Genomic DNA, 27,929 nt, shown 5'->3' on the forward strand with positions numbered 1-27,929 from the left:
ACTGCATATTATTCAATTTACATTTATAATCATACTGTTTAGTATAAATAGCAAGGTAGACACTTTTATGTCTACTATTTTTTTTAGTACTTAATAATTTTCCCACTCAGTTTCTGCTCCTCTCTTGGAGCGTTCACTGCACCTGTATTTCAATATTTACCTACTTGGTCGAAAGCGATGCCATGTGCATTTATCTGTGCATTCGCTAATAACTTTTAAACTTCTTAATGCATTTCATTTCAATGCGCTTTTAGGCATTATTTAGAGTGTTTTATAATTATGTGCATATTGTAAGTAATGTCACTTTCCTATTCTTTAGAATAGTGACTGCTCCAGCCTCCAGGCGAATCATGTATAGCAAGGTAAGCAAGCAGGATACATTGTTAAGTAGGTAGGTATACCTTACTATTGTAAGTAGGTATCTTAAGAAAGGGCTTTCTTTACCTGTAAATTCTAAAACAGATTTTTATTTATTTTTATGCAAGATACTCGTAGTTTTGATTTATCGTACAAAATATCCGAGTACAGAACCCTCGGTGCGCGAGTCTGACTCGCACTTGGCCGGATTTTTTTTGCAGGGTGCTATGGGCGTATATTTTTTTACCCGACTGTGGCAAAGCCAAAAGGAAGGGTTATGATTTTAGCAGTCTATGTATGTATGTATGTGGATATGTATGTTTGTATCCAGATTTTGTGTGTTCCACCGTAGCGCCTAAACTACTGGGCTGATTTTGATGAGTGAGGTGTCAATTGATTCGTTGTAAAGGTCCAGGTGACATAGGCTATATTTTATACGAAAAAATTGTACTAACGGATGATACATCAAAAAAAGTGGAGGTCGCCCAAAAATTTTTTTGTTATTGTATCGAGTGGGATGTCAAATGAAAGAGGAAAAAATTCTGAGCTCATGTACATAAATGTACAGTAACATTAAAATATACCAAGCAACAGAAAAACAATATTACTCTAATATTTCAGCGTTTACTAAGACGATCGCAGTCGGGTTTTAGTTTTCAACTTAGTCTTGTGATGCATTAGTTTCGCGGAATTGCTACTCGAATTCTGGAGCCGACCGTACATACTTACCTTAGAATTAACCGTTTTTTGCAGGCGCTTGTGGTTGTCACATTGAATTGGCTAGCTCTATCATGGGGGTTCCTACAGGGACAAATGGCCGGCATGATTGCAGCCTTGCAGAAAAAAGAAGACGGAATAGACCTTAGTGAGGGGCAGATAGCTTTGTTAGGTAAGTGTTGTAAAAAAAAGTCAGACCGGGCGCGTTTGGAATCCTGTAGCTTTAGTTTTAAGTGTTCCTAATTAATTACCACCACTATACTATCCTCTTACAATTAATCTACAATTCTGACTATCAAAATATGTATTGTGCCTACTTTGAATAAATCATTTTGAGTTTTCAGTTTAGAAATGCACAAATAATGCAGATGACGAATCGCTTAGCTCTCTACTGAACACGGGTCTCTTCTCAGAATAAGAAGGGAAGGGAAGAAGAAATTATTATTGACTAGCTGATGCCCGCGACTTCGTTCGCGTTGATGTAGTTTTTTAAAAATCCCGTGGGAACTCTTTGATTTTCCGGGATAAAAAGTAGCCTATGTGCTAATCCAGAGTATAATCTATCTCCATTTTAAATTTCAGCCCAATCCGTCCAGTAGTTTTAGCGTGAAGGAGTAACAAACATACACACACACACACACACTCACATATACAAACTTTCGCCTTTATAATATTAGTGTGATATAGAGCCTACAACGTTTGTTTTTAATTTTTGTCTATCTGTCTGTCTGAGCATGCTTCACACTGAAACTACTGGACGGATTTAAATGCAACTTGGCATAGACCGTACCTACCTATCTATATAGGTACATAAACCTACTACGGGTTAATATAGATAGAGTTTTTATTCAGAAAAATAATAGGGATCGTTCGTCGTCGGAAACGGAATACCAATATAGTTTTTTCTTTTTTGCAGGGGCTTTCTTGAACCTCTTTAATATAGTGGGATATTTTTTCCTTGCTGTAATCGGTGAAAAATTTGGAAGAAGATGGAGCCTGATAATAATTTCTTTACCACTGTTTATAAATTGGATAGTATTATTCTATGCCAAAACCTTTGTAGCCCTTCTGTTATCGAGATTCCTTGCTGGTGTATCTAATGGACCGCTGTGGGTGCTGAGTGCGGCTGGCACATCAGAATATATATCATACAAGTCAAGAGCACTGTGTCTCAACATGGTACTAATGGTAGTTCCATCGTTTGGCATAGGATTGGGACATGTTCTTGGAGCACTTTTTCACTGGAGAACCACAGCATTAATAGGAATAGTTCTAACGTCCGTCCACGTTATATTGCCTTACTTTTGGGTAGAAAGCCCGCATTGGTTGGCTTCGAAAGGCAGATTCGAGGAGTGCGAGCGTATATTTAGAAAACTCCACGGAAACAAGAGTAATAATGAACGTGAGTTGCTATTGTTAATAAAACTAGAGACCAAAAAGCAGAAAGCAGCCAATGAAATGAATACAAATAACACTTGCAGGATACTTTTGCAGCTGTTCAAGAAAAAATATTTCTGGCATTTGATGGTAATGAGTGGAGTGATCTTCGCATACTACGCTGCAGCAGGGAGAGTGGTATTCACCAATTTGGCAACTGTAATTCTGGAAGAAATGACAGGCACGTCTGATGTTCTGCTTTACACGTTGGTAGTGGACGGTTTTATTTTTGTAGGAACGTGTATTGCATGCTTTTTAATTAAGAAGATGTCTATTCGCGCTTTGCTGTTCTCGTCAGGGTTGGCGGCTAACGGGATATTGATAGCTTTGAGTGTGAGTCTCTATTTTAAAAATAACGAAGTTTATTTCCAATGGATAAACGTGTTACTGCTCGCAATATATTTTATTGTCATTAATGCTGGTCCATACCCCATCCTGGACGTTTTGATGGGTGAAATTTTTCCATTAGAAATAAAATTGTACTGTTTTTTTTTATCAGCACCATTATTACTCGGCACAGTTTTTCTATGTTTGCTAACATTACCTTACATAGTCAGCGTTATGGGGTATCACGGGTTGTTTTTATTAAATACAGGCATTATGTTCGTCTGTCTCGCGTACCTCTACGCGCGACTGCCGGAAACAAAAGGGAAGACACTACAAGAGATCGAAGTATACTTTAAGACAAATAGTTTCGACGTCGATCAAGTACTGAATCCTAGTGAACAAATAAAGACTCTTATTTAGATTCTACTTATTTATTTAAATACCTACCTACCTACAATACCTTTCTCCATTTCTTAATAAATAAGCGTGCTTTTATAGCGTGCTGGGTACTAACTGTACACTTTCTGATTGTCAAACAATGATGTAGTGGTGATAATTAATTACGTTAACTTAAAACTAAAGCTACGAGGGTTCCAAACGCGCCCAAGTCTGAGAAGAGCCCACAACAAACTCAGTCGGGTATTTTTTCCTTTTTTACTATCACAAGTTTACAAAATCACCTTATTAGAACTATGAACGCTGTTTGGCAACTCATTCCCAAGCTTTCTTATCATTTAAATAATCCTTTACATTGTAATAGGATTTTTCAATCAGTTTACGTTTTATTTGAACTTGTTGAAAGACATCTCCAATATGTATTCTATAAGGATGCCTAGGTACTTACTAGTCTACAGGGTAGGTAGCGCAATACTTAGCACAAAATGTTGTTTAATAGACGACATTTGAGGGAATTGTACTTTCATGCGGGATTCATAGGCTTTGAGACACCATTCTGGCTAGTGCGGATTCACTTTTGGAGGTATTTATTTACTCTCCAGGCCGTCCAGGCTTGTAGCAGCCTCCATGGCTATTGATCTTACCAGGGCTGTCGGGTGTTCAACTTTCGCTTGATATAACTCGACTTTGTCGCTCTTTACCACCTCCCCTGGGGTAAGACAACCATCGTTGGTCCGACGACATCACCAAGGTTCCCCGACACCGGAAAGAATGGCGTGCACATAAGTACGCCAACTCGTTTGTCTAATAATGGATAAATAAAGGCTGTCAAAGATGAAAAAAGACGACATTTACCTAATACTTATCTGAAATCAGCCCTACCTTATTTTAAGTTTGTTTTATAAACTCAATATTTGAACAGAGATAAATACCTATCTAGTAACTTCAAAATTGAAACGATTGAAAGGTCTAGGCCCATCCAGTCATCGGACTGGGTGTTGCGTTTTCATTGATATCGTATTGGCATGATACTGATAAGATAACTTATAGATGTGGCTTCAGTTGTCCGTGGACCCTGGTGTTTACAGATTGTATAATATGCTTCCCGTATAATGCTGTAGTGTATAATGGTGGTCAACAAAACTGTATAATGAGGGAGTGCGGTGTACCAGTGTATAATTTTTACGGACGCCTCCGTGACTGTTTGCGTTCCTGTTTTCTTCTAATATGTTGGTGGCATGTAAGTTTTGCGTTTCCCCGTACCTAATGTCTGATAACATATTTTTATGAATTGAGTAATGTGATGTAATTTACATGTCTGCCCAAAAAAGGAGTGTTTTTAGGGTTTAGTTTCTTTATTCTACCATAATTTCTAAATACCTGAACAGATTTGGATGTATGGGCATGGGGTATCATTAGAATCCTACATCATCCACCATTATAATGTACCATTATAATTATAACATCAACTCTTGCTGGCAAACTGAGCTCTGATGCTTAGGCTATTAGAAAGATTAGACACGCGATTCCCTTCGAGAGGAATTTAAGGAAATTAGTATTCTTACAATAGCTTTTCAATATACAATCTACTTACATGATGAACCGGCTCACTACTGAACACGGGTCTTCTCTCTGAATGAGTACTGAGTAGGGTTTGGTTAGTCCACCACGCTAGCCAAGTGCGGATTGGCAGACTGCACACACCTTTGAGAACATTGTGGAGAACTCTGGGGAATGCAGGATTCCTCACCATGTTTTTCTTCACCGTCAAAGCAAGTGATAATTAATTTCTTAAAACGTACACAACTTCGAAAATTAGTGCTGCATGCCCTGGATCGAACCCTCGACCTTCCGTACAGGAGGCGGACGTTCCAACCACTGGGCTAGCACGGCTTATATATCCATACATTTACCACAACACAATTTTTGTTAGACAAAATATATTACGAGAAAATTGGTGATCTACTTATTAGGCAAACTAGAAACCGTAATAACCTTGCGACACCTAAGTACGACAACTTTTGGACTTGAAAGTCCAAAAGGTGTCCGTGGGAATGAGTACAATCTTTTGTAACAAACTTCTAGAATCAATTTTCGACTTACCTTTACACAAGTTTAAAAAAATCTAAAGCGCTCGTGAAAAAAATCAAAGATTATATTGCACAAAACATTACCATGTAAACGATAAAAGAGCGTGGATTTGACCTGCAGCTCACTTCAGCAATGCGTGGGACTGCAATTAAGTACTTTTATATTATACATGCCATAATATTTTATATCAAACAAATATTTAAAAAGAGCAACCGCCGAGTTTCTTACTGGTTCTTTTCGGTAGGAAAGGCATTTCAGACCAGTGGCAGATGCATTTAACGATTATAAAGTAGATACTTACTTCTAAAAGTTTATTTGAATAAAAAATATTTCTATTCTATCCTTTCCTATTTTAAAACTACATATTTTTAGAAAAATCTAAAACACCACAGAAACAGATATTCGTTTCTAGAATATGTCTGCAAAATTTCATGGACTTTGGTTGCTTAATATTCAAATGAAATTGGAACTACGATTGTATGAAACGAGTGACGGAGAGAGCCCTCTTAACATGTGTACCGTGTAAGTACATAACCAGTGGTTTAATGTTGTTTATCGTTTTATGTATATATATTATGTAGTAATGTAGGTAGGTAAGTATCTAAGTATGCTCAATTTGTTGAAAAATAATGTCATACAAGTAATATTGATAAGGTTTTAAATATTAGTCCATTTATCTACAAGTGCAGGAAAACACTGATGTGTAATAACCAAGATACCTACATATTTGCTAATATTGTACGATACCTAGGTACTCGACAATCGTATTACACTTCACACTAATATTATAAAGGAGAAAGTTTGTGTGTGTGTGTGTGTGTGTGTGTGTGTGTGTGTGTGTATGTTTGTTACTCCTTCACGCAAAAACTACTGGATGGATTGGGCTGAAATTTAGAATGGAGATAGGTTATACCCTGGATTAGCACATAGGCTACTTTTTATCCCGGAAAATCAAAGAGTTTCCACGGCAATTTTAAAAAACCTACATCCACGCGAACGAAGTCGCGGGTATCAGCTAGTATTATGATAAAACGATAAAACGGGCGATTCGTGCCAGAGCCGTAACGTACGGTTGGCTAGTCGCCCGGAGACTTATATTGAAATCTGTAGAGCGCACTTTGACTTTGCTTACACTTAAGTTTCAGTTAAAACGAGACAGATTTATGCCAGCGGTATAGCGCTGTCTCGTTTTAACAGTATCTTAAGTCTGAGCAAAGAAAAAGTGCGAACTATAGATCTCAGCCTCAGGGAACTGCAGGAAGCACTTATGGACTCTATAGAGTGCACTCTGACTTTGCTTAGACTTAAGACGGGGTTAAAAAGAGACAGATGTATATCTCTCACATAAATATGTCTCGTTTCAACTCAATCTTAAGTCTAAGCAAAACTAGTGTGCGCTCTATAAATCTCACCCTCAGTCCGCGACCGTTAGAATCTGTCATTTATGGAAGTCGTCGTCGATGTATGCGCACACAGTCGCCGCGACTTCGTGGCTCTCAGACCCATTACACACATATTAAGATCAATTTGACCGCATACATTACTATCAGTCACGAATGCCAGATTTACAGACGCTACGGGCTATCACAGTATCGGCGCCTGACATTGGCCAGCACCAGCAGGCTTGAGTTGTGTCACGTGTCGACAGTAGCTATTCGATGACGAATCACGACTGCAAGGAACTGTCTATCTGTGGTGTACTTAGTAGATATATCGATGAAGGAAAGCTATCAATCGTGAATGCCAGAATTACAGAATCTCATGCTACTGGCTATCACTGTATCAGCACCTGACATTGGTCGGCTGCCGACCAATGTCAGGTGCTGATACAGCCTGCCTGCCTTCAATTCGGAACACAGCCTGCCGACCGTCGGCAGGCTGTGTTCCGAATGTCACGTGTCACAGTTGCTGTTCGATGAAAAATCACGACTTTAACGAACGGTGTACCTATCTGTGGTGTACTGAGTAAGTACATCGACGAAGGAAAGCTATCAGTCGGGAATGCCAGATTTACAGAATCTCACGATACTGGCTATCATTGTATCAGCGGCTAATATTGGCTGACGAGCATGTCTCGTGTGTGGACAGTAGCTGTTCGATGAAAAATCAGGACTACAAGGAACTGTGTATCTGTGGTGAACTATATCGATGAGGGAAAGCTATCAGTCGCGAATGCCAGATGTACAGAATCTCACGCTATCACTGTATCAGGGGCGACATTGGCCAGCTGGCTTGAGTTGTGAGTTTCACGTGTTGACAGTCATTGTTCGATGACGGATCCAGGAGGGACCACGGTGTATCTGTGGTGTAGTATATCGATGAGGGAAAGCTATCAGTCGCGAATGCCAGATGTACAGAATCTCACGCTATCACTGTATCAGGGGCGACATTGGCCAGCTGGCTTGAGTTGTGAGTTTCACGTGTTGACAGTCATTGTTCGATGACGGATCCAGGAGGGACCACGGTGTATCTGTGGTGTAGTATATCGATGAGGGAAAGCTATCAGTCGCGAATGCCAGATGTACAGAATCTCACGCTACTGGCTATCGCTGTATCAGCGGCTGACATTGACCGGCAGGCTTGTGTCATGTGTGGACAGTAGGCACGATGACGCACCATAAGCCTTAGTGCGGAGCTTCACAGATGCGGGTGACTATTTTGAACTTTTTTTAATACCTAGTAAAAAATAAAGGTAGGCAGAATAAACTGAGGTAGTGAGAGAAATGAAATGCTCTTGCACACCGCAGAGAAAATTAAAATATAACTCAAAGATGATATTTTAATTGCTTGAACATAATAAGTACTCGTAGTATAGGCTAGATACTCATAAGAGTCGTAACTCGTAAGTCGTACCTTCCCAAGATTTGCTAAAAGGATCAATGTGACATACCTACTTCCCGATGCGCACGCCTTTTCAGGACAATAATTTCTGTCAATAAATTAATTTAAATAATAATGTGTTTTTATATTGTCTGGAATTAAATATCTTCCACAGTCCACACCCTGAAAATGAATTGGATTAAAGAATCTTTAAAAAAAAGGAGCTAAAGTACCTAACTACGATGATTGAATGTTAAACGAGTTAAATCCACCTAAATCTGTGGTTAAATCACAAGGAAAATTATTACTTACTACTTAATATTTAAAGCATAATAAGTAAAGTATTGCTGTTATTGCTGTATTATTTATTATGGACTGTGTGCTACCCACAGAAATCCAAAATGGTGCCACCATTTGTTGATCCGAATAAAAGCTGTTGTAGTTTAAAAAGCTCTCGTGGTTTGATTTTTAAGCGAATTTCGAATAATTGAGCTTTCGAAATGTAAAAAGTATCGCGTTCCTCAATACCTACTTAAGATATATGCGCCTTACCCAAATTGTACACATATTAGTAGGTACTTATATGATTCGTTCTTTATAAGTAGTTCTAGGTACGCAAATACAGAGTAGGAATGCCTGATGTCACAAGAATGTTTCATTTCCGGACTGGCCAAGCTGATAAGAGTGATAAATCCACCCAGTGGGTATCTACTCTACTATATATAACTCAAACTCAAAGCACTAAGTAGGTATGTATCTGCCCAATAGTACCTATTAGATACTTAATCCATTTTTCCTTATCTGACTTAAAGGGTAGTTTCTCGCTGAAAAGCTATATCTACGCCGCCCATAAGATCTTTTTTACTCGCACTTGACCTTTTTTTTGGATTCCGAACGTCATAAACTAAAAAGTTTAAATAGGCAGGGGTTAAGGTTGATTAAGGTGGTATAAAGCTAATTGCACTAACTACCTAAACTAAGTACCTATCTACCTACCTACTAGGAATGAAACCAGTCAATAATATGTTATATTTAATTCAGACTTTGACATTGAATAACTGAATAGAATATTTTATATCAAACAAGCAATACCTTTTCCACTGACATTTGTTCCTCTAAAATGATTCCGTGGAAATCAAGTTCGAACCAGAATCATGAGAATCATTTATTATTTAAGATACCTTCCAGGCAACATTTTTTTATTTGATGTGAGTATATGTGTCTAAGTACATAACATATAGGTACCTAGCTACTATATCGTATGCTAGGGACGGGTACCTACTCGAGTGGTACGAAAGCCAGCATGCGGTGCTGTCCAAACCAAGACCTACTCATGTGCCAAAATACTACATTATCAATCACTTGCATCAAAAAATCATAACTATTCCTTTCGGCTTTGCCGTAGTCGGGTAAAAAGTAGGTAGGTAACTAATAAAGAACTAAGTAAATAATCAACCGGGCTGTCTGGCGCAGATATGCAGTGGGTACTCTTGGCAATAATCATAATATTTTATGAATGAAAATTATGCTATTGGTGGAGACTCGCTGACGCAGTGGTAAGCGCTGTGGTTTTATTAGTAGCGAGTCGGGGTTCGATTCTCAGTAGGGGTTTGGAATTTTATAATTTCTAAATCCATGGTCTGGTCTGGTGGGAGGCTTTGGCCGTGGCTAGTTAGGTACCACCCTACCGGCAAAGCCATGCCGCCAAGCGACCAAAGGAATGTGGATTTAATAAAAACTGCCATACTCCTTCAAGGTTAAACCGGATCCATCTTAGACAGGTGAGATTGCAGCCAAGGGCTGACTTATATAGGTATATGAATTGAAAAAACTTCCTTTTAAAAAGCTTCGACTAATAGTCACCTAGCCTTTTTGTTGACGCTGGGGAATGCATTTCCGCATCCCCCCCGGAAGCTAGCCAGCCAGCCGTGAGGCAGCCAGCCAGCTGAGGGAGGGTATGTGGGACTCGCCGGCCGAGAGGCGACCGGAATACCCACTAAACCCCAGCGGCGCTACTGCGCGTCGCCTGGCGACTGGGTCACGGGAACGCTGAAGCAAACAACCGCGACCCAGCCAGCGACGTCTGCCGAGGCAGACCCTCCACCGGGGACCTGCTCGGTCCCCACCACCGCACCTCCGGGACGCACCAACGAAGTGCGTCCCCCGACCCCGGGACGCGGACGTCGCCCGCATTCCATCCTTCGCTTCGTCCACTGTGCCCTCTGCTAGTCAGAGGGACACGCGGAGAAACCTCCCCCCCTGCCAGGTCATTAGCCATAGCCAACAATTTCTTCGAAGAGAAATTATACTAAGATAAAATTAATCTATCCATTCAGGGTAGATAAATTAGTATAATTATTAAGTATCTTTGATTGAGCTTTTAATTATTGAACTTGCCTGCGTCTAATGCCAGCTGACGGAGTTTATTAATTAATTATTACAAAACTATTAACGTACGTAGGTACCTACACGTAGGGCATATCGATTGACTTTATCGCAGAAAAAAACTTCCTTAGTTAGTCCTTGAATTCACACTTTTACTTGCATGGTGTCACACGATTGCAATAATTACATTATTGCAATTGTTTTTGTTTTCTAGTGCCAATCCTTTCAAATGGAACTTTTGATAATAATTAATTACTAGCTGATGCCCGCGACTTCGTTCGCGTGGATGTAGTTTTTTAAAAATCCCGTGGGAACTCTTTGATTTTCCGGGATAAAAAGTGTAAAATAACAAATAACTCTACTTACAAGCTCTGATTCTACAAACCCTAAATCTTGGTTAAAAAAGTACGGCTTGGCCGTTTAATTTTCGTAAAACTATTACATGACATAACATTTTTTAATTAATAAGGAATAGTTTGTTCGACAATTACTAATTTGTATTGTACTTCGTGATGGTCGCAGAAGCTATTCCGGGCTTAAATGTCATTTCAGATAAAAAATCCACGAACTGTAAACGGCCAAGCCGTACTTTTTTAACCAAGATGTAGGGTTTGTAGAATCAGAGCTTGTAAGTAGAGTTATTTGTTATTTATTGTTATAAATGTGATATAGTCAAGAGCATTTAAAAGCTATATACTTTGGACTTGGGATAGCTCCCATGGCCAGCACAAATCTAAGCTCAGCTCGGGGCTTGGCTCTACTAGAGATCTCATAACTTTTTAACAGTGAAAACATTATGATTTTGTGAGTCTTGGCAACATTTTACATGAAATGTTTTTGGTGGGATATTAGTAAGTATCTAGAATATTATGTCTGCAAAATTTCATGGACTTTGGTTGCTTAATATACAAATGAAATTGGAACTACGATTGTATGGAGTAAGTAACGGAGAGAGCCCTCTTAATACGAAGATTAAGATATTTTCTCTATATTAGACATATCATATCATAATACCTACCTACCTATATCATTAATAATATACCTACTAATAATATACCTACGTAAGTAATAGCTAAATTATGCTTTCTTTAAAATCAATTTTAATCAGACAAAGAAACAAGCAAGATACTCTAATGCTTCAACTCAATTAAAGATAAGCAAGCTGATATTATTTGTGTATTTATGTTTCATTTGCAAGTTAAAGTTACAAATTATTTATCACTTATCAGATAATTAGATACCTAACATGTGTTCTTGATAAGTAGATATTGCACGGTTTTTTTAAGCTAATAATAGACCTAATTATATACAATATAATATCCATACCTATCTAACTTGTGTTCCCAACTATTAGATGCTTTCGACACCTTTCGAGTTCCGACGAAAAAAGACGAAAAAAATTGCCCGAGTACGTACGGAACCCTCGGTGCACGAGTCTGACTAGCACTTGGCCGGTTTTTTTTATGAGAAGTACCTAGTACCCGTTATTGGGTATGAATGAATCGATTAATTTCTCCCGCAGTCCAACAAAGCCAAGTACCGAACTTTAGATGCGCGAGTTTAACGCGCACTCGGCCAATTTTTTTTATGAGAAGTAGTAGGTACCCCTTATTGGGTATGGAATTATGGATGGAAAAATTCAAATTCAAAATATTTTTATTCATCTACCACTGGTTCGGAATGCCTTTCCCGAGAAGAACCAGCAAGAAACTCGGCGGTTGCTCTTTTCAAAGATTTGATAGGTATACAATATTATGCCATGTATTTAAAAGTAATCGAAGTCCCGCGCATTGCTGCAGGTCAAATCCACGCTCTTTTATCATTTTATGTAAATGATAAAAGAGCGTGAATTTGACGTTTGATTTGATCTTCGATTGTAATATAATATGCTTTTCTCAGGAGCACAGATTTTTATACTTGTGTAAAGGATATGTAAGTGTCAAGTGTAAATTAAAAATTTATAACACCCCCGACAAGTGAAGGTTACAGTAACTAGAAAAAAGCTGATAACTTTCAAACGGCTGAACCGATTTTCTTGGATTATAGCTAAGAACACTCTCGATCAAGCCACCTTTCAAACAAAAACAAACTAAATTAAAATCGGTTCATTAGTTTAGGAGCTACGATGCCACAGACAGATACACACGTCAAACTTATGATACCCCTCTTTTTGGGTCGGGGGTTAAAAAATAATGAAAGAATTTTTCTTGCAGTCCAACAAAGTATCCGCGGCATCGCCGACGCGGCAGATCGAGGTGGGCGCGGCGCAGGCGGCGGGCTCCAAGCGTCGCAAGCACAACAAGATCAAGACCTCCAAGTACACGCTCCTCATGTTCATCCCCAAGAATCTCGCCGAGCAGTTCCGGAGGGTCGTCAACTTCTACTTCCTCATCGTCACTATCATTGCTATTGTTATTGGTAAGTAGTCTTAACTAGTGAGGTAACGGGCAACGGCCCAAAGGATTGGTAAATTAAGTAGGTACTCATCTATGTAAAATGCGTGCGTGCGTGCTTATGTGTGTGTGTGTGGTGTGTGTATCCATCCACCAGCTGTTACGTCTAAAAGGTTTCCAAAACTTTTTGGGTTCCGTTCCTCAAATGGAAAATCGGAACCCTTATAGGATCACTTTGTTGTCTGTCCGTCCGTCCGTCCTTCGTGTCTGTCAAGAAAACCTATAGGGTACTTCCCGTTGATCTAGAATCGTGAGATTTGGTAGATAAGTAGGTCTTATAGCACAATTGAAGGAATAAATCTGAAAACCGTGAGTTTGTGATTACATCACAGAACAAAAAAAATGTATTTTTATTTTCAAAGGAAGATAACTATACCAAGTGGGGTGTCATATGAAAGGGCTTTACATGCACATTGTAAAACAGATTTTTATTTAATTTTAAGCTTAATAGTTTTTGATTTATCGTGCAAAATATCGGAAAAATACCCGAGTACGGAACCCTCGGTGCGCGAGTCTGACTCGCACTTGGCCGGTTTTTTATTTGGTTATAAAACATTTCATCGTAAATTGTTAGTATTATTGATAATACAATATTATTAAATACATTTTTCGTGGCATAATATGTGTTTATGTACGTAGTTACCGCGTGCAACGCGATCAATAAATACCTAGAATTTGTCCTATAATTTTGTTGCATCTATATTTCTGCAATAATAATTAGGTACGGTCTAATGATTTGGCACATTGGTGTCAATATTATTATAGGTAAGTACTTATACCTGTTGTGATAAGTCTTGCTTTTATGGACCATATATTTTTATGAGGGACGAGGGTTAAACATAATAATATTTCAAAAGCTGTAACTTCTAACTTCTTCGTAAATCCGTTCGTTATATGATTGGGACCCGTGATAGCCTAGTGGTTAGTACGTCCGCGTACTATGGGGAAGGTCGGAACTTCGCCTCTAACTTCGAAAACGGAGTTATGTGCGTTTAATAGGCAAATGAATAGGCACTTGGGTACATAATATAGGTAACTTGCTTTGACGATGTAGGAAAACATTGTGAGGAAACCTGCATGCCTGAGAGTTCTCTATAATGTTCTCAAAGGTGTGTCATCCATCCATCAGCCTGTATGCGTCCACTGCTGGACATAGGCCTTTCCAAGAGCGCGCCACCAAACACGGTCCTCCGCCTTCCTCATCCACCCGCTCCCCGCCACCTTCTTCAGGTCATCGGTCCAGCGGGCTGGAGGTCGTCCCACACTGCGCTTACCGGTACGCGGTCTCCACTCCAGAACACGTCTGCCCCATCGGCCGTTGGTTCTACGACAGACATGACCTGCCCATTGCCACTGCAGCTTGCTAATCCTTTCAGCTATGTCGGTCGCTTTTGTTCTTCTGCGAATTTCCTCGTTCAAAGGTGTGTAAAGACTGCCTATTCGCACTTGGCCAGGCCATGACTATGGCCTAGCCCTTCTCATTCCGAGAATACCCGAGGATACCTGTGCTCAGTAGTAGGTGGGTGGGTTGATCATAATGATTACCTAGGCACTTACCATACCATTGATTAAAAGTACATAATGGGGAAGTGGAGTAAGACATTATCACATCACACTATCACACTAATATTATAAAGGAGAAAGTTTGTATGTGTGTGTGTGTGTGTGTGTATGTTTGTTACTCCTTCACGCAAAAACTACTGGACGGATTGGGCTGAAAAGAATGGAGATAGATTTTACCTTGGATTAGCACATAGGCTACTTTTTATCCCGGAAAATCAAATAGTTCCCACGGGAATTTTAAAAACCTACATCCACGCGAACGAAGTCGCGGGTATCAGCTAGTTATTGGATAAAGTCATGTTTTGATATTTCAATCTAATCTGAACTAAGTAACATATACGAGTAATGTGCTTGTAATATTTGTAGCACAATGATTTAAAACATAATATTTATACTACATAATAAGTGATATAATAAATAACCATGGATAAGTAAGAATATAAGTAAGTAAATAGTAGTATTCACGATCATTTTTTTTAAGTACCTAGGTAACTACATAGGACTGCAGTCTGGAATTACACCAAAGTGATAATGCATTCTTTGGTAGAGGACGCAGTGCCTAGATGAAGCCTAATTCACACTTCTTTTGAAGGTACCAATATTCGGTTTGGCGGCATCGATGTTTGGCGGAGTCGGTGTTGCTAAAACCAACTAATGCGTCAGTGCATCAACTAATTCATGGGGTTGAACGATTTAAGTGTATGGACCGGACAATTACCCAAAATTAAAGAAAAGGCTTCAGAGTAGACAAGCTTTTGGCATGATGACCGCTAAATTCGTTGTGACGATGATGATCATGATGATAATGAATGCATAATTAGGTAGTAATAACATATTTAGGTATAGTTAGATCATCATCATGATCAACCCATTTCCGCCCCACTACTGAGTACGGGTCTCCTCTCAGATTGAGAAGGGTTTAGGCCATAGACTGCCACGCTGGCCCAATGCGGATTGGCAGACTTCACACACCTTTGAGAACATGGGCAACTCTCAGGCATGCAGGTTTCCTCACGATGTTTTCCTTCACCGTTAAAGCAAGTGATATTTAATTGCTTTAAACGCACATAACTGAAAAGTTAGTGGTGCGTGCCCGGGATCGAACCCCCGACCTCCGATTAGGAGGCGGACGTTCTAACTACTAGGCTATCACAGATTGTTAGGAATTATGGCTGAAATCTATAGCGAGCTTTGACTTTGCTTAGACTTAAGACACTGTTAAAACGAGTAAGCGTTATACCGCGCTGGCTTAAAATCTCTCGCGTTTTAACTGAGCAAAGTTAAAGTGCGGTCTATAGATCTCAACCTGAGTTTCTCTTTTAGACCGACTTACTACGCTCACCATAATATTATTTAGTATTATTTGTTCATAATTCTTAGATAGTCCCGTGTCTCCATTTACGAGCATCGCGCCGCTAAGCTTCATGGTGCTGGTGACGGCGGTGAAGCAGGGCTACGAGGACTGGCTGCGCCACAAGGCGGACAACAGAGTCAACAACCAGATTGGTGAGTCAAACTCAACAGTGAACAGTTGTATAGAAGCAGGCGTTTCTTTGCGGAAGTCCATGATAATATAAACCTTCTGAGGATGCTCCAGTATCGGAGCGAAACGTGCGTCGAGTGGTTTTGGCTTTTCCTGCATGTTTAGCAGTGGGAGGGCGGGTGGTGCATGCTGCATGTTGCACCATATACATAGATTTGTCTGGTTTAGCAGATTATAGCAAAGTAAGCTTTTGGTTCCTTGTCAACTGCAGTCGAAAGATATACTTATCTACCTACCTGTACAAGCTACGTTTACCAAACATGCTGTATACAAAAAGATAGGAATAATTAGTTACCTACTAAGATATATGTATATTATTATATTCCAAAACGCTAAAGCGGGTTGTTTACTAAAACTTTTATTTCCTTCAAGATTCTATTATCAAGTCATTTTATGACGTACTAGCTGATGCCCGCGACTTCGCCCGCGTGGATTTAGGTATTTCGAAATCCCGTAGGAACTCTTTGATTTTCCGGGATAAAAAGTAGCCTATGTTCTAATCCAGGATATTATCTATCTCCATTCCGAATTTCAGCCAAAGCCGTCCTGTAGTTTTTGCGTGAAGGAGTAACAAACATACACACACACACACACACATACAAACTTTCGCCTTTATAATATTAGTGTGATACCTACTTAATGTAGTCTACTCACTGAAGTTTATAATCTGGAGTGTCACCTTCCTGGGTACCCGGTGAATATTATTGTTACAAAGGGGAAATCTTGAACTCTGAGAATTCGCTGATTAGATTATGGATTTAGGAAGATATCTATTTATGTTATTCTGATTGTACCTACTATCTGAGTGTCTTGTCTTATCAGTAGGGATTTTACGCTACATTATACATATATATAAACTAACAGTTGCCTACGACTTCATCCGCATTATCATCATCATCATCATTGCCGACCAACATTACGTACGGGGTCTCCCGACTTCTTTGAGCACGAAGAGAAGGGTTTGACCATAGTTGACGCTGGTCAAGTACGGATTGGCAGACTTTACAACCCTTTGAGAACTTTATGGAGAACTCTCAGATATGCAGATTCTCCTCACAATGCTTTCCTTCACCGTTAAAGCATATTTAATTTCTTCACATAACTTTGAAAAGTTAGAGGTCCGTGCCCGGTATCGAATCCCAGACCCCCGTGGGAGGCCGACTTCTTAGCATCCACTAGATTTCTGTTGGGCCATATTATACTTAATAATAAATAATTAGGTTGGTACCTATTCAAAAGAATAAGTTACTTTTCGTCGTTATAAAGCTCCTCTCCAACTTTAATTCTTCATAATTATATCAAAATTCATAATTTTATTTGATCTACAGTGGAAATCGTCTACAAAGGTGTCATCAAAGAAGTGAAGAACTCTTCAATAGCGCCTGGAACTCTTGTCAGAGTAAAACGTGGAAGAGAAGTGCCCGCTGACTTGGTGTTGCTGTGCGCTGCGGGTGAGAAGGGGAAATGCTTCATCACCACGGCCAACTTAGATGGCGAGACCAACCTGAAGACCCTAAGAGTTCCCCCATCGTTAATAGGATATACAGCAGGTAGGTAATTTATTGCGACTCATTCTTGAAAAGTGCCGAATTTGAGATGGGTTTTTTTTAGGGTTCCATACCTCAAAAGGAATAACGGAAGTAGGGATCCTTTTCGTTGTCTGTCTGTCTGTTTGTCTGTCGTCTCTGTCAGCTCGCAGGCATCAAAACCTAAAGGGTAGGTACTTCCCATTGACCTAGAATCATTAAAGGCAAGAAATTTTGTCTTGTAGCACAAGATAAGGAACAAATCCAAAAATCGTGATTTGTGGTTACCTACATCATAAAAACATTAAAAATTTGTGTTCCCGATCAAATAATTAGTTGACTTAGTCACATCAAGATGGCGCTGTCCGTCATTAACTTACTTTTATTCTGGTTTGAAATTTCTTGTACTAGGTATGTGTGCGAGTCCGATCTGCATTTGATCGGTTTTTTACATTGGGTGCTAAGTCATCGTATGAATTACCAAACATGTCACAAATTACTCGTTAATCCGGCAGATATAATACCCCACGGCATGCGTATCGAGGTCCCAGATCCGGTCGCAGATCTGTACACATTTTACGGACGTCTGGAAATCCCTGGCATGGACAGTCTGGCTTTGTCGACAGACAATATCATGCTGAGGGGATCACGGGTTAAGAATACTGAGTGGGCAATCGGATGTGCTGTGTATACGGGTGAGACCACAACTTTTTTAAAGAAAATGTTACAATAACATTCATAGCTAGCCAAATCATACCCGCGTGGAATAGAGCCAAGAATACTTCTGGTGAAATGTAAGGCTTACCTACTTGCGTAAATTGCCAGTTTCAGCCATTTTTGCTACGGGTGTTGATGCTGTCTACGTAGTATGAAATGAAGCCAGCATGTTACCACAATAGTATAATCTCCATTCCCAGGGAATAAGTGGCAATCCATCAGTCCCTTACCATAATCCCGATATATTCCTGATACCGGCCTAACGAGCACATGAGCAATGGCAAGAAAATATAGACTACTTATTTGCATTCTTTTGGCATTTGAGAGTCCGTGAATATAATATAGACTATACAGAAAGTATTAACAGGGCTCTCACCGTCACTCGCTTCATACAATCGTAGTTCCAATTTAATTTGAATATTAAGCAACTAAAGTCCATGAAATTTTGCAGACATATTCTAGAAACTAATATCTGTGTCTGTGGTGTTTTAGATTTTTCTAAAAATATGTAGTTTTAAAATTACAGGGGCTCAAAAATTTGTATGTAAATTTTTAAGACCGCGTAACTTTGAAACCGAATATTTTAACAGAAATCTGGAAAACCACAGACATAGATATTAGTTTCTAGAATATGTCTGCAAAATTTCATGGCCTTTAGTTGCTTAATATTCAAATGAAATTGGAACTACGTTTGTATGAAGCGAGTGACGGAGAGACCCCTCTTAATACAATAAACATCAACAACGATGTTATTGGATTTTATGCAAACGAATTATGAAAAGCACCCTGCTTTTCATAATTCGTTTGCATAAAATGTTTCGCTAGACCGAATCTAAGTCTTTCGCCCAAATTAGTATAATGGAATAAGTAATTACGTAAAGGATAGGTATTAATCATATAAACAATGTGAAATTTGTGATATTTTAAATATTTCAGGAGAGGAAACTAAACTGGCTCTCAACTCAAAGTATTCAGGCAACAAATTCTCATCAAGTGAAGCCGTTGTCAATAATTACCTAATGTTCTTCATTTATCTCCTCATCCTGGAAATGACAGGCTCTTACACTGCGAAAATGATATTAGAACATTGGTATCCCAAACATGAATCATATTTAGGAGACAGACCAGAGGACACTTTCAAAATTAAAAATATTTTACAGGACTTATTCTCGTTCCTGCTTCTTTACTATTACATCATTCCTATGTCGTTGTACGTCACTATTGAATTGTACAAGTTTATTGGTAAGTTCAATCGTAAAAATATAAGCATCACTTACTACTTAGTAGTAATTTTACTGATATTACTATAAATCAAGGTTTATTATACCTATTTAGTCTGTATATTCTTTAAAGGCGCTTTCTTCATCGGATGGGATGAAGATTTACGCTGCGGGGAAACTGGAAGACCAGCTATAGCCAACACGTCAGATCTAAACGAAGAGTTGGGTCAGGTGGAGGTTCTATTTTCTGACAAGACTGGAACCCTTACAAAGAACCTCATGGTATTCAAAGCATGCTCTATTAGAGGACAAATCTATGAAGAGAGGGATTCCAAACTTTATGATTTAGAAAGGTTCGATGAACCGGTAGATATTTTTCAGGTCAGTATTTGTTTTGAATAAAAGTTATTTGTATAAGTTACATTATCTCTTGCATTGTGATAAAGCCGTTCAACTTTGCTGCTAGCTGTTGATATTAATGATTTACGCATACACATTTTATTGTTTTAACTTATTGTTAAGATAGCTATATGTTGATAGAAGTTGTGATAATCTATTAATTTATATTTTAGACAGACATCAGATTTTTCTTTACAATCCTCGCTTTGTGCCACTCAGTGCAAGTTTCCAGTGAAGATATGAAAAAGCTTAGCGCTCGTTTCTCAGCGAGTGACGGCTTACAACTAATCAATCTCTTCCGTCGGAAGAAACAATCTAAAGGAAGCGGAAACAATGTTGTGGAGACGAATGAAAACAGTGTCGCAGAGAATGTGACTTGGAGTTCAATAATGAGCGAGATCGGAAGTAAAATGGATTATCAAGGAAGCAGTCCAGATGAGAAGGCACTCGTCGAAGCGGCAGACAGGAATGGAGTTACATTTTTAGGCGAAGAAGGCAACAATTTAATACTCAAAATTGGTGGTAACACAGAAATGTATGAAAGATTGCAGGTGATAGAGTTCACTTCTGAAAGGAAACGAATGTCCGTTATCGTGAGAGATAAGGATGGGAAGGTTAGTTAGATGGATTGTACCTAAACAGTTAAGAAAAATTTGGCCTTGGTTGTATCGATAAAATAACACATTTTTATCTTATTTAGAACTTTTTTAATGGGGGTCTTCAGGTATTGACTCGTCGCTCTACGAAGCAAGTAGCTATAAATTAAATATAACTAATGAATTTTATGCTGATAATTTTTTCTTCATCTATAAGTAATATTCTAATAGTCAGGAAACAAAAATTTAAAAGGGTTGTTAAAGCATTTAAGTAATGAAAGGCCATTTATTTTCAGATATGGTTGTTCTGCAAGGGAGCTGAGACATCGGTGTTTTCAATTTGCAAAGACACGGTGTATATAGAGGAAACAGACAGGGATATTAACACATTCGCAAACAAAGGGTTGAGAACTCTAGCAGTTGCTTATAGAGAAATACCAGAAGAAGAATATGAACGAGTATCTCAACGTAAGACCCAAAAAATATCTTGCTTGGTTTAGGGAGTAGGTAGGTTAAAAAGTGATGAAATTATAACGCGTGGGTTTTCATTAAGAGGTCTCGTGGTACAGAATATGATTCGATGCACCAATTTGTTTTTTGTAATAATGTATTCAATTATAGATTTTTTATGCAAGTCAGACTTGTGCTGTACAAAAATGCCTGCCTTGCCTGGTGGCAATGGAAATATCTAGTAAAAGAAAAGAGTAAACTTTACAAGTATGTGGCAGTAAACATGGACGCTGTGAGGGCGATCCATGTTTTCAGAAACTTTGAGTACATATACCTACCTAATTAAAAAGTTAAAAATTCCATATGGGCCAATAAAAGTTATTGTAAGCAACGACTATAGATAATTTAGCGCTCTTTATAGATAAGGATGAACAAAGTGACTGGCTTTTTAAGTAGGTTCTGAGTTTTGTATCCCCGAAGAACGGAAGTATCTTTTGTGGCAACTGTTGCTGATGATTATAATTAGCTAGATGATGTCCGCGACTCCGTCCGCGTGGATTTAGGTTTATTTAAAAATTCCATAGAAACTCTTTGATTTTCTGGGATGAAAAGTAGCCTATGTCCGGCCCCGGGATGTAAGCTACCTCTGTACCCATCAAAATCGGTTCAGCAGTTGAGCCGTGAAAACGTAGCAGACAGACAGACAGACACAGTTTCGCATTTATAATATTAGTATGGATTATTATAAGAATAAGATATGGATCTATAATGGAATATGTTGTTCTCAGTGATAAAAAGGATAGATGGTAGTAGTGCAGAAGCGTTCAAGCAAGTAACACAGCAATATAGGGTGTTGGAAAAGGAGCTAACACTGCTCGGAGCGACGGCCGTCGAGGATTGTCTCCAGGACGGTGTGGCGGACACCCTCGCTTCACTACGAAGAGCTGGAATACATACGTGGGTGCTTACCGGGGACAAGGTAGTATTGTTTTTTTACCCAACTGCGGTAAAGCCAAAAGGAAGGGTTGTGATTTTAGCAGTCTATGTATGTATGTATGTATGTATGCATGTATTCAGATTCTGTGTGTTCCACCGTAGCGCCTAAACTACTGGGCCGATTTTGATGAATGAGATGTCAAATGAAAGAGGAAAAAATTCTGAGTTCATGAATATAACTACAACATTAAAATATACCAAGCGACAGAAAAACAATTTTACTATAATATTTCAGCGTTTATTACTACGCCAAACGGCTACTCTTCCCATGGTGCGTCCGTGCGGGGCTGACCCGCGTCCGTCCGCAATATCACGCGCCGCAGAGAGCTTGTATTACTGGTATGCGATAGTAATTTTATGCTTTTGTTTATTTCTTCAGGTGGAAACAGCCATCAACGTATCACAATCATGCTCGCATATATCAGAAAACGACAGGCGGTTGTACTTAGTCGGCATCCAAAACGAGGAAGCCTTACAATCCCACCTAGATTTATGCAAGCGCACCCTACAGGAGCCTGGCTACAGAGATCTGACGCTGATAGTGGACGGGACGAGCATGAGCCATGTACTGGATACACCGGCTGCGGATACGTTCGTCGAAATAGCGATGAAGTGCCATGCTGTGCTGTGCTGTCGACTCTCACCGATACAGAAAGCTAAAGCAAGTACAGTCCTTTCTTTTTCAAAGCTTTATCCTTTTTTTTCGCCAACCGAGCCCTACGTTGGTCGCCAATTTTTAAGGAATTTTTAAGACCCATGTTGGTCGCTAACTTTTAACGAATTTAAGTCCACGTTGGTCGCCATTTTTTAACGAATTCGTCACGTTGGTCGCCAACTTTCAACGAATTTAAGGCCCAGGATGGTCGCCGTTTTTAACGAATTTGTCACGTTGGTCGCCAACTTTCAACGAATTCAAGGCCCACGATGGTCGCCGTTTTTAACGAATTTGTCACGTAGGTCGCCAACTTTCAACGAATTTAAGTCCCAGGTTGGTCGCCATTTTTTAACGAATTCGTCATGTTGGTCGCCAACTTTCAACGAATTTAGGTCTCACGTTGGTTGCCATTTTTTAACGAATTTGTCACGTTGGTCCGCCTACTTTTAACGAATTACATCCTATGATGGGCGCTAACCAAGTCTTACATTGATTTTTTTGGCCGGATTGGAACAACTAACTAGACAGGAAAAGTAGACATCAGAAAAATGGCCAAAAAGAACGTTACCTCATTAGATTTATAATTTAATTGTTTTTTTTTTCAGATAGTGAAATTAATAAAAAACAGTCCCGATCGTCCAATAACTGCCGCGATTGGAGACGGGGCGAACGACATATCAATGATACAGGAAGCTCATGTTGGCTTCGGCATCTTTGGCAAAGAAGGTCATCAAGCTGCGAGGTTAGTGACTACCTACACCTAAGGTGGCCGTGTTAATCACTAGGGGTCACCTGAAATCAAAGAAAAATATACGATTCATAGGCCACCTAGCGTCAAATGTAGGAACATTTGACGCCGCAGTGACGACGAAGCCTCGACGTTTTGACACAAGTTTTCTGTCGTGAACTGTGCCCCTTGTCTAATATTTGACACAAAATTATGTTGATTAAGGATCAAGCCAAGAGTTTCCTTACCCTAGTTCACTCTGGTACGGTGCTAACCAAGCCCCACATTGGGCGCCAGCTGTAACTATTAACTGACTTAAATCAGATAGATAGATAGATAGAAGTCTTTATCGCACACAAAAACATGTAAACGAACAAGACAGAAGGAAAAAAATACAGAAAACAGAAAAAACAATTGTGTGAAAGGCGGCCTTATTGCTTAGAGCAATCTCTACCATATCAGTTCCTATGATGGGCACCAATCAAATACCTGTTTGAGTAATATAGGTAGTTCTTGCGATACTTGTGGTTATGGTTTCAGATTTCTCGTACCAGGGTACGGAACCCTTCGTGCGCGAGTTCTACTCGCACTTGACTAGTTTTTAAAATAAGAATTCCCTTATTTTCAGATCAGCAGATTTTGCGTTCACGAAGTTCTCGATGATCAAAAAGGTGTTGCTAGTGTTGGGCCACTGGTACTACCAGCGGCTGGCCACACTTATACACTTCTTCTTCTACAAGAATCTAATCCTTGGTAATATTATGGTAAGTAATTATTTTAATTAAAAAAAAACAAATAGCACTTCCCAGGTATCAACCTATTAGTAGGTAGGTATATTATATTTTTATTTGACATTTTATATTTTTAATTTTATCATGATAACTAGCTGATGCCAGCGACTTCGTTCGCGTGGATGTAGGTTTTTGAATAATCCCGTGGGAACTCTTTGATTTTCCGGGATAAAAAGTAGCCTATGTGCTAATCCAGGGTATAATCTATCTCCATTCTAAATTTCAGCCCAATCCGTCCAGTAGTTTTTGCGTGAAGGAGTAACAAACACACACACACACACACACACACACACACACACACACACACACACACACACACACACACACACACACACACACACACACACACACACACACACACACACACACACACACATACAAACTTTCACCTTTATAATATTGGTGTGATGAGGATATTTTTTAGGGTCCCGTACCCGAAAGGTGCCTACGGAACCCTATTACTAAGTTTCCGCTGTCCATCCGTCTGTCTGTTTGTCTGTCTGTGGGCTGTAATAGGTAGAGTTGTCACGGATTGTTTATTTCTATTACTATAAAAATTTCAAAACATGTAAATTAAAATAAATAAATGAAAAAGTCTATAATCTCGTACGATGCTAGGGAACCCTTATTATAACGGTTTTTTCGAAATTGTGGTGATTACAGCGGCTTGTAAGTGTAACGTAACTAGGTACTTTTATTTTAGGCGAATTATTCTGTAAGCCCACAGCCTCGCCTTCCAACACAATACAAAGTAGGTATCTACCTACTTAAAGTGGCAAATATTTTTCGAGTATTTTAATGAAAACAGCTGATGATTATATAATTAATATTGATATCAAAATAAATTCAAAGTTCTTCAGTAAATAAGTATTTTTTTTTTGTTTCAGTTTATTTTTCAAACGAACTCAATGTTCTCCACTCAGTCGATATTCGACTCGATGTATCTCACTTTCTACAACCTGTTCTTCACCTCCGTCCCCTGCTTGATACTCGCAGTGACCGACCAGAGGTGGCCGGCCAATCTTCTTTTGAAGTAAGCTCGATTTTGTGCCTATTTAAATTGAACTAGCTGTGCCCGCGACTTCGTTCGCGTGGAATAGTGACTTTTCGCGCTTTATATAGCCACGGACGCTCAGGCGCGAGGCGTGTAGTACGTACTCTGTACGTTAAAAATGTTCGCCGTGATTCTTTAAATTGACATAAGTTTTTTATTTATGAACCGATTGACATGAAATAAACACTAAATGTTAAGTGTAACTACTACAATATATTAGTGAAAACCGTATCTAAATCGAATAAGCCGTTTCTGATATTAGCGTGCACAAACACACAGACAAACAGACAAACAGACAAAAAAAAATAATTACAATTTCGGGTTCGGCATCGATATAATAACAACCACTGCTACTTTTTTTTATACATTTCCATTGTACAGACACCACTTTTCTACAATTTTATTATATGTAATGTAATATAGATTATGTAAATGTAGTTATTTATAAACAGCTAGCTGATGCCCGCGACTTTTCCGGGGTAAAAAACATCCTATGTCACGCGTTAGGCGGTTCAATGCAGATCTCAATTCTAGTAACTATTAATGTTGTTAAAATACCTAGATTTTTTGTTACAGAAACCCAACGTTGTATAGACAAATAAGGAAAAACAAACTTCTGGGTTGGCAGTACTTTGTGGCTTGGTTCTTCACAGCTCTCTATCACTCTCTCATCATTTACTATTTCTCGTTGATTATATTTGAACCATCCGTTATCAACGTGGATGGCCAGAATGTAGACTTGTGGTGAGTAAACAACAGTTTTCTGTTTTCTCCTAACTACTAACTTGGGGTATTTCATCATACGACCCCCTAAGACCAAACTTAGATTTAAGTAGGTAGTATTCTTATTGCAACTGTATATTTGAACTGAAAATGAAATCATGATACGAGTGAAAAATCTAACTCTTGAAGGTCTACAGCGCTGGACAAATCGCATCGCTTACGCGTTTTCCAGAGGAGGTCTCTTCTATTTGTGTATCTTTTAAGTCTAAGGAAAAGAAATATTCCTATATAGGTCCATAATAAAGAATATTACGTACCTATGTTATATACTAAATAATTAATAAGATTTTTTCCAGGTCTTTCGGTGCAGTGCTGTTCCACTTGATGCTACTGGTGGCGACTCTGAAGCTGTGGCTGCAGGCGAGCTACCACACGCTCGTCTTCGTGGCCACCAGTGTACTCTCGTTCTTGGTTTACATGGCTTTCAACTCTCTCTACTCTTGGTTTTATTTGTAAGTATGGCTGACTAGCTTGTGGTGATAATTTAGTACTTAAGACGCCGGGTCCCGGGCACGCACTCATGATTTAAACAATTAACGGTGAAGGACAAAATCGTGAGGAAATCTACATGCCGGAGATTCTCTATAATGTTCTTAAAGGTGTGTATGGGCGTGTACGGAGTGTGTGTTTGTCTGTGTTTGAGCCGTGTAATCAGAATATATTATTGACTAAATAACCTTTATTTTATTTGCAGCCCAATCGACGGTGACGTCCTAGGGACATACATAAGACTCCTGCATTCGCCGGCGTTCGGTTTCCTGAACGTCCTGATTATAATTGCGACTCTCATGCCAGATTTCTGCATTCGGATTATTTCCGCCAAATGGGGAGCAAGACATATCATCCCTGAAAACTTGATTCCTACAGTTTTTATGACTAGAATGTGAAAGTTCATCATAAAAATATATTATAGAATACCTAGGTACCAAGAATTGAAATGATTATAGCTAATAGAAGGTAGGTACCTACGTGAAATAAATGAACGGTTGGTCACCGGTTGGTAGCCCTAGCGTGAACAACATCGAAACATATTTTTTAATTAAATAGGATAATATTATGACCAATCTAAAAAAATATTTCATCGCTGCATCAGCGTTGAATTGAATAGATACAGAATAAAGGTACCTGTTAATTAAGTACCTTGTTACCTACTAAATAACAGAATGTATCTACGTAAATAATGAAATGGGTAGGCTACTTTTATTCTAAAGCATAGAAAGAAAAACTTAATTATTTATTAGATTAAGTTTACGTAAAGACCTAACTACGATTAGTATTATTATTGCGAAATAAAAAATTATGAGCGGACCAAAATGAAAACAAAACATGGTAAAATAATATTGTGATGTACCTACTTAGCTATAGTTAGGTAACTACTTTTATTTATATTAAAAATTAATTTGTACTTTAATTGTATCTAGTCATGTAAGAAGTTAAGCAGAATTAAGTAAGTACAATAATATTTATTATTACAAATAGTACAATATATTACAATATTATGTACCTATTACAATAGTACAATAATGTTTATTATTGTTACCTATTCACAGATTGGTTGTTCGCTACGGTTGTCGAGCGTAGCGAACGATCAATCATTTAACTACCTAGTTAGTACGTTAATATTATTCGTCATAGTTTGACTGGATAAAAATGTGACCATTGGGTATTAAGTACCCAGTAGGTAGATTAATAATTTTTAGGTAAAGTTAAAAAAATACAGGTTGATTGTTGTGATTTGTATCTATAATAGATAGGTAATCGTATGACGTGGTGCCTAATCATAGGTCTATTAAATGAAAATGTGATTTAAAATAAATTTTACATTAAATTTAACTAATTCTCGTTTTAATTTTCTCTTTTGTCAACTTTTCTGCGCCCCTCTGTACTAACTATTATAGGTACCCAAAGTAGGGTAGACTGGGTAAC

General features: G+C 38.8%; 2 protein-coding genes and 1 long non-coding RNA gene across 3 annotated transcripts; 2 read left to right on the top strand and 1 right to left on the bottom strand.

Moving 5' to 3' along the window:
• Nucleotides 1-85: 85 nt before the first annotated feature.
• On the top strand, nt 86-3,264 carry LOC123869267 (facilitated trehalose transporter Tret1-like). Its single transcript, XM_045912104.1, has 3 exons — nt 86-362; nt 1,111-1,246; nt 1,991-3,264. Exons 1-3 carry the CDS (start codon nt 351-353, stop codon nt 3,256-3,258), a joined length of 1,416 nt encoding a protein of 471 aa, XP_045768060.1. The 5' UTR covers nt 86-350; the 3' UTR covers nt 3,259-3,264.
• Nucleotides 3,265-4,240: 976 nt separating this feature from the next.
• On the top strand, nt 4,241-27,836 carry LOC123869465 (phospholipid-transporting ATPase IF). The gene is made up of 17 exons (XM_045912387.1): nt 4,241-4,474; nt 12,744-12,948; nt 15,927-16,052; nt 17,418-17,639; nt 18,131-18,310; nt 19,269-19,574; nt 19,686-19,933; nt 20,125-20,565; nt 20,844-21,015; nt 21,786-21,976; nt 22,373-22,654; nt 23,254-23,390; nt 24,004-24,139; nt 25,054-25,199; nt 25,797-25,964; nt 26,300-26,455; nt 26,698-27,836. The coding sequence occupies exons 1-17, from the start codon at nt 4,385-4,387 to the stop codon at nt 26,888-26,890; spliced, it is 3,399 nt and encodes a 1,132-aa protein (XP_045768343.1). The 5' UTR covers nt 4,241-4,384; the 3' UTR covers nt 26,891-27,836.
• Nucleotides 4,419-14,620, bottom strand: LOC123869466. The gene is made up of 4 exons (XR_006796897.1): nt 14,606-14,620; nt 13,848-13,853; nt 8,418-8,423; nt 4,419-4,497 (listed from the first exon to the last, which is right to left on the bottom strand). It is a non-coding gene; the product is annotated as an uncharacterized LOC123869466 (long non-coding RNA).
• Nucleotides 27,837-27,929: the final 93 nt, after the last annotated feature.

Source organism: Maniola jurtina, chromosome 11, assembly GCF_905333055.1.
Source record: "Maniola jurtina chromosome 11, ilManJurt1.1, whole genome shotgun sequence".
Taxonomy (NCBI): Eukaryota; Metazoa; Arthropoda; class Insecta; order Lepidoptera; family Nymphalidae; genus Maniola; species Maniola jurtina.